At 55.7% G+C, this 7,866-nt stretch overlaps 1 protein-coding gene across 1 annotated transcript; it reads right to left on the bottom strand.

Annotated features, from left to right (window-relative positions):
* Positions 1–3: 3 nt before the first annotated feature.
* Positions 4–7,338, bottom strand: SYT5 (synaptotagmin V; the record flags this gene model as incomplete). Its single annotated transcript, XM_014537334.1, has 8 exons — positions 7,116–7,338; positions 6,158–6,330; positions 3,816–3,935; positions 3,557–3,724; positions 2,641–2,808; positions 2,194–2,311; positions 1,785–1,918; positions 4–111 (listed from the first exon to the last, which is right to left on the bottom strand). Coding segments are annotated over exons 1-8 (1,068 nt in total), but the record flags the coding sequence as incomplete, so codon positions are not given.
* Between the last annotated feature and the right edge of the window lie 528 nt (positions 7,339–7,866).

The following is a 7,866-nucleotide window of genomic DNA, read 5'->3' as shown; positions in this document are numbered from 1 at the left end:
CCAGTGCCGAAGGCCGGCCCCGCCGACCGCTGCCCCCACGGCCACCCTCCCGATGGCCTCGTTCTTGCCCAGCTTGTCGTAGTCCAGCACGGTCAGCTCCACCTGCACCTTCTGGGGTGGGGAGAAGGGAAAGAGGAGACAGTGAGAGGGGCAGGAATAGGATGTTGGGGGACCAGCTAGAATTTTAAGAAATACTAATCCTGCCCTGTTAATCGTGACTGCTTTGTTCTGGTTAAAGAAGGCGCATCCTCACCTGGCTGGGAGGTGCACAGGGGACCTGGGAGCTCACCGGGGGAGGCAGCCCATCCTCCCTATCAGGGAGCTGCCTATTAGCATGGAAGATGGACAACCTTGTTGCAGAAACCAGAATCGCCAGCCCTTTGAAGCCCCCCAGCCCTCTGCTTACCTGTGAACTGCCCCTTTGGCACACCCTTTGGCTACTTCCCCATGTAACCTTCGTCCTCCCACCCAATATAGGCAGCCGCCTTACGGAGGGGGCAGAGCAGATGTCTGTGGCTGACCTGCTGCTCTCCCTGCTGCCGGCGGGACTGGAAACGCTCATAATGATTCACCCCTGTCTCTGCTGAATTGGCTCAAGTGGTGATAGGCAGCCCGGACCCATTGTTTGTCCGGTTACAACAGGAGAGTCAGGGTTGGGGGCACCAGGAGGGACTCCCTCAAAGGGTCCTGGGGTCCTTGTTAGGGCCCTGGGTTAAAACCCACCTGGAGCCCTAGCTGGCGTGGCTCAGTGGATAGAGCGCCAGCTTGCGGACTAAAAAGTCCCAGGTTCGATTCCGGTCAAGGGCACATGCCTGGGTTGCAGGCTGGATCCCCAGTGTGGGGCGTGCAGGAGGCAGCCGATCCATGATTCTCTCTCATCAGTGATGTTTCCATCTCTCTCTCCCTCTCCCTTCCCTTCTGTAATAAATAAAAATATTTAAAAAAAAAAAAACCCCACCAGGAGCTCAGGCTGAGGGGAGGGGGATGGGATGTGAGTGGGAGAGCCCTGCGGTTGGACGGGGGCTCTACAGGCCTCGTTGCTGAGGGATTGTTAGGGGCCTCCTTAGGGAGCTGCCTCCTAAGGGGTGGCAAACCTCCAGGAGTCTTAAATATATACATTTTTAAAAATTATTATTTCAGAGAGGAAGGAAGAGGGAGAAAGGATAGAAACATCAATGACGAGAGAGAATCATTGATCGGCTGCCTCCTGCACGCCCCACACTGGGAATCAAGGCCATAACCTGGGCATGTGCCCTGACAGGGAATTGAACCGTGACCTCCTGGTTCACAGGTCGATGCTCAGCCACTGAGCCACGCAGGCCCGGCCACCTCCAGGACTCTTAAGTGAGTGGAGGGACCTGTCTCTAAAGCAGTGGTTCTCAACCTTCTGGCCCTTTAAATACAGTTCCTCATGTTGTGACCCAACCATAGAATTATTTTCGTTGCTACTTCATAACTGTCATGTTGCTACTGTTATGAATCGTCATGTAAATATCTGATATGCAGGATGGTCTTAGGCGACCCCTGTGAAAGGGTCGTTCGACCGCCAAAGGGATCGCGACCCACAGGTTGAGAACCGCTGCTAAAGGGTGGTGGAGAAATCTTTTTCTCAGTAACCTTGGCTCCTGAGGGGGCGGGGCAACCCGCTGCTCCTAGGAGGAAACTGGGGACACAACCTGGGACCCCCTGGTCTCTGGAGGTAGCTAAGGAGCCTCCCTTCCTCTAGCAGCGGGGTTCCTAAGGGCCTGGGCTGCTCTGCGGGGGCCCAGGCAGGCCTCGCTCACCTGGACCAGGTCACAGGGCACCTCGAAGCTGAAGGCCTCGTTGTAATAGGGGTTCAGCGTGTTCTTCTTGATGGTCGTCTTCTTTTTCCGCATCTTCTTGCCGCCCTGCAGCAGGTGAACTTTGACGTACGGATCTGGGGGGAGAGAGGAGGCGTCTCAGGGCCCCGGCCCCCTGCTTAGTGGAGGGATCGGATTGAGGGGGACGCACGAGACCGCTTTGGAACAACACAGAACTGCCCCGTGCACCCCTCAGGTCCCCTCTGACTGTGCCCAGATCGAATCTGTATCCTCCCAAGGCAGCCGGGACCTCCCTCTCCCCCAGGAGACGCCCCGGGGCCCAGAAACTCTCACCCTCAGCCAGGGGGCCCCCTCGTGCACCGCCACCCCCGTGGCCTTGCTTCCCACACACCTGACAGCCCTCCCACGTCCATCTTCTTCAGGTTTTTAGCCTCCAGCACGATGACGGTGAGCTTCCCGGCAGTGGGGACGTAGCGGAGGGAGAAGCAGATATCCCCCAGCTTCTCCTGCTAAAGGCCGGAGAGGGACGGGTCACCGGAGCCCCCCCTGCACATCCGCCCCCCCCTGCGACCACTCTCCCCGCTCCCATCCCTCCCGCCCGCCTGGGAATGGAAAGGTCCAGAGTTAACGCCGGGAGGCAGCCCTCTGCTGCAGGTGCAAAGGCTGGAGCCTGGGTCTGGATGGAGCCTGTGAGCTGATTGGTCCTGGAGGTCTGTGATCTGATTGGCCCGAGAGGCCTGAGATCTGATTGGCCCTGGAGGTCTGAGATCTGATTGGCCCTGGAGGTCTGTGATCTGATTGGTCCGGGGCTGTGGTGGGCGTGGCCACGCGCGCTCACCTCCTCCTTCGGAGCTGCCTGCAGCTCCCGCCAGGCCAGCACGGGTCTCCCCAAGTCCACGGAGCTCATGGGGACCCGCACCTCCCCGATAGCATCGTTGCGGGAGAAGCGGTCGAAGTCGTACACCGCCATGACCAGGACCCTGCCTCCCAGCTCCACGTAGGGGACCTGGGTGGGGGGCGAGCGCAGAGAGAGCACGAAGGCAGATCAGGGTGGGAAGCGACAAGTGGGGCAGTGAGGGGCGCAGGGAACAGGTGAGGGGGGTCCATGGAACCCCAAAGGGACAACCCAGGGGCCAGTGGAATGAATAGTCTCCAGGGCTGTTAGCGGCCAGCTGAGCTGTGGCTGCCTCCAGAAAAAGCTGAAGGAGGCGGCCAGCGTGGCTCAGTGGTGGAGCATCTATCTATGAACCAGAAGGGCACGGTTCGATTCCCTGTCAGGGCACATGCCCAGGTTTTGGGTTCGATTCCCCGTGTGGGACGTGCAGGAGGCACCGATCAATGATTCTCTCTCATCGTTGATGTTTCTATCTCTCCCTTCCTCTCTGACACCAATAAAAATGTTTTGTTTTTGTGTGTTTTTTAGAAAACAACAAAAAACTTTACCTGCTTACTGATGCTGTATCTAAGGGTTTTTAAAAAAATATATTTCATTGATTTTTTTACAGAGAGGAGGGGAGAGGAAGAGAGAGTTAGAAACATGGATGAGAGAGAAACATCGATCAGCTGCCTCCTGCACGCCCCCCACTGGGGATGTGCCTGCAACCAAGGTACATGCCCTTGACCGGAATCGAACCTGGCCGGTCAGGGCAACAATTATGTTTTTAAGGAAAGAAAAAGTTGAAGGGGTTGGTCCCCAATGTTCCAGGGACTGGGGGCAGGCTGCCCAGGGTGGGGCCCTGAGGCCTGGTGCTCACCTTGAAGGCGAAGGTCTCCCCAAAGTGTGGGTTCAGCGTCTGCCGGTGCACCTTGGTCTCATGCCGCCTCCGCTTGTCTGGCAGCAGGTAAACCCGCACGTAGGGGTCCGAAGAACCGCCCAGATCCAAGGCCGCCAACCCCTCGGCTTGCAGGATGCCCACCAGCAGCTGTACAGGGAGGAGGATCCCTGGTCTGAGCTGCCCTTCTGCACCCTCCTGGGTCCCTCCTCTCCAAAGCCTCCCCCTCTTCCACACCCACCTGGCCACTCTGGAAATCGTAATCCAGGGAGTACTGCAGTCGTCCCAGCTCGTGCTTCTCCACCACCTGCTGCCCTGGCCCGGATAGTGCCGGCTCCAGCTCCTCCACTTCCGGTTGCACCTTGGGGAGCCAGGGGCAAGGGCGGGTAAACTCTCCCCCTGAGGGTGTCATCCTCCAGGCCCACAAGCCAAGGGAGACTCAGACATCTCTAGGTTATACCTGAGCACTTGGGGACTAAGCAGCCTCGGTGTTTGATTAGTGATGTCTGCCACTGGGGAGGGAATAGCCATAGACAGCACAGGGTGTAGTGTTTTTCTCGGTGTTTGATCGGTGATGTCTGCCACTGGGGAGGGAATAGCCATAGCAACACATGGGTGTAGTGTATTTTCGGTGTTTGATCGGTGATGTCTGCCACTGGGGAGGGAATAGCCATAGCAACACATGGGTTAGTGTATTTTTTGGTGTTTGATTGGTGATGTCTGCCACTGGGGAGGGACTAGCCATAGCAACACATGGGTGTAGTGTATTTTGGTGTTTGATTAGTGATGTCTGCTGTGGTTGGGGCTAGAGTCTAATGGGTGCCTATTTCACCACTGTCTAGTCCAGTGATGGCAAACCTTTTGAGCTCGGCGTGTCAGCATTTTGAAAAACCCTAACTTAACTCTGGTGCCGTGTCACATGTAGAAATTTTTTGATATTTGCAACCATAGTAAAACAAAGATTTATATTTTTGATATTTATTTTATATATTTAAATGCCATTTAACAAAGAAAAATCAACCAAAAAAATGAGTTTGCGTGTCACCTTTGACACGCGTGTCATAGGTTCGCCATCACTGGGCTAGACAGTGGTGAAATAGGCACCCATGGTAGCCTAGAAAAACAAGTGTAATAGGATTTCCCTGACTTCAGGAAGGAGGCAGGAGATCTTATTTCACGTGGATGTATTGGGGTTGTGCAAATTGCTACGTTGTTTAGACAAAGGCAAACTATGGGGGCGAAAATGGCGTATTTACTGTGTATTTGCCCTTCTAAACTAGAACAGCAAAGTCAGAAGACTTCTCCTTAACCCAGGCCACCCATTTTCAACATCCGACGTGAAGCAGAATTGCCCTGATTGGGGTGGCAGAATGCGCCTTCACTTCAGAGATTCTGACTCAGCGGGTTTGGTGCGAGATCCAGAATTTGCCTTTCAACGACACGGGAGGTGATTCTGACACAATGGTCTCTGGAAGTCATTGGCTTAAGGGATAGGGATGGGAACTGGATGCCAGAACCCTCAAGGGCATCACTATGGGTAAGAATTGTGGCCGCTACTTTTGAGAAGAGAAGAGGGGGAAATATGAGTTATGGACCATGCACTTGAGGCTCAGAGAGGGACAGAGGATTCCCCAAGGCCACACAGCTGGTTGGAAACGCCGGGCTCTCTGGCTCCCAGGTGAGCATCATTGCATGTTGCATCCAGAGACCTGATGCTCAAGTCCTCGCACCTGTAGCCTTGCATTTCCCACGCCAATTGCTTCTTCCAACTCAGGGCTCCTTCCTCCTCCCTGGGCTCCATCCCCCATGTCTGTCCTCCACACGGATTCCTAACATCTAACTGGCCCTGCCCCTGTCCTTCTCAAAGCTCCCATGGCTCCCAATCACCCTCATTCTGTGGACACTGCTGTCTCTCCAGCCGCCTCACTCTAGAGCAGTGGTTCTCAACCTTCCTAATGCCGTGACCCTTTAATACAGTTCCTCATGTTGTGGTGACCCCCAATTTCATGGTTACAAATTGAACATAATTAAAGCATAGTGATTCATCACAAAAACAATATGGAATTATATATGCGTTTTCCGATGGTCTTAGGCGACCCCTGTGAAAGGGTCGTTCGCCCCCCAAAGGGGTCGCGACCCACAGGTTGAGAACCGCTGCTCGAGAGCACAGTACACACTCTGCCCATTGTGAAAGTGACTCATTGTTCCCCAAATACCCCCGAGAACCTGGATTCCAGGCCCCAGCATATGCTCCTTGGGCTAGAATGTCCTTCCCTCTGCTCTCAGTTAACTCTGCGGGTCCCCTGGGTCTCAGCACAGAAGTCACCTCCTCTGGGAAGCCTTCAGGGACCTTCTAGGCTGTGAGGTGTTTCCATACGCCTCGTGCTGCCTCTGATGGGGCACATACCGCCTTGCATTGTGAGTATGTGAGTGTCTGACTTCCCCGCCAAACCGAAAGGTTCTTGCGACCAGTGACTACTGGGTCCGGCCCATCCCCAGTCCCCCAGGGTCCGGTTTGGGGCCAGACCCACCGAGGAGATGGGCAAACAAGGTAGGCAGAGGAGGGAAGGGGCAGGGCCACACCTTGTTTATGTAACTGCGGCCCAGCTCCTTCACTTCCTGAAGGTGGACCTGGGCTTGGGCCTGGCTCTTCTTGCCCATCCGCCTCCGACAACGCTTCCGGTACAGACAGAAACAGCAGCTGAAGACCAGGAGGCCTGAGACCAGCACGACTGTGGCCAGGGCCCAGGGGGGCACTGCGAGGACAAGGACACAGAGACACTGAGGCCCCGGGACGTCGGTGTGATCTCACCTATGAAGCCATCTGATGCCCTAACCCAGCCTGACACCGTCTGATTTTTTTTTTTCCCATCACTTCCACCCCCCATTCTAATGTTTCTGCTCAACTCCTGTTGCTTTTGGAAGCCTGAACCCCTCCCCGAGCCTGTTTCCCTATCTTTAAAAAGGGACAGCTCAGCGGCTGTGGCTCAGTGGTAGAGCGTGAACCAGGAGGTCAGGGTTCAATTCTGGGTCAGGCACATGCCCCAGTTGTGGGCTAGATCCCGAGTAGGGGGCGTGCAGGAGGCAGCCCATCCATGATTCTCTCATCATTGATGCTTCTCTCTCTCTCTCCCTCTCCCTTCCTCTTTGAAATCAATAAAAATATTTTTTTTCTTTCTTCTTTTTTTTCAATAAAAATATTTTTAAAAAAGAAAGAAAAAATAAAAGAGGGACAGGTGGACCCTCTAATTCACCAATGCAAGAGCCCGTTCCATTCCACGCCCCCTTGGTCTGGTTCTAGTGGTGGGTTTTTTTTGTTTTGGTTTTTCTGTTGTGTCCCTCTTTGTATGTTTGTTTTATTTATTTATTTATTTATTTTTGGTAGCAAACCTGTTCTTTTTCCATTTCATTTAGATTCCAGCCCAGGATTCCGACCAGGATCCCATCCGGATTTGCCACCGGCCAAACACACCCGTCCGAATCCCGCCCCAGTAAATCCTGGCCCGACTTTCCCTCCGCTCCAACCCCGGATCCGGCTCACCAGGGCCGTGGCTGATGCGACTTGAGTCCGGAGGCGTGTCGGACGCTGGAGGCCCCGGGGTTGGGGGCTCCGGAAACATGGCGGCGGGGTCCTACGGTCCTTTCTGCGGAGGCACCCAAGCGCCCTCGCCTCCCACGCCCACCCGTGCAACCATTGAGTCCTCCGAACAACAAAGAACTACAACTCCCATTGGCACCCTGGGCGACCGGCCGCACGGGAGTCGGCCCGCCGCCGCAAGGCATGTTGGGGGTTGTAGTTTCAGTCTCCCCGAGAAGGAGGGAGTGCGCAGGGGGTGCGTTCCAGGACTTAGTTCCATCCCAAAGGGACGCCTCCTCGGTCCCAGGTCCCCGCAGGAATCCCGCTGACTTGTCCCCTTTCTTTGCGCCTTTCCAGGACCTGAATCGGAAGCGGGCGAAGGCGAGCGTGGGAACCAGCGCACCCAGTTGCCCAGAGCAACGCCTGGCTCCGCTGGGGCCGGGGTGGGAGTCACTCTGGTTGCCCCGGCAACGGCCTGTTGCCACGACAACGGGCGGGGCACCACTGACTAAAGACCTGTCTCTGGGGGGTTTCGGGGGGAGGCCCGCTGACTCAGTTCTCTGTTGGGCCTGGAACCCCAGACCTGGATCCCGGGACCAGCGAAGGTGGGAGGGACGGCCTGGCCCGTCGGTCCAGGCACCCACAGCTGGCCCCTCCTCCACATCTGGCCATGAAGGCGGAGACTCAGTCTCTCTTCCTCTCCCACTCTTCCGGG

The sequence above is a fragment of the Myotis brandtii genome, unplaced genomic scaffold, assembly GCF_000412655.1.
Source record: "Myotis brandtii unplaced genomic scaffold, ASM41265v1 scaffold1763, whole genome shotgun sequence".
Taxonomy (NCBI): Eukaryota; Metazoa; Chordata; class Mammalia; order Chiroptera; family Vespertilionidae; genus Myotis; species Myotis brandtii.
This window is presented reverse-complemented; position numbering and strand designations above follow the sequence as displayed.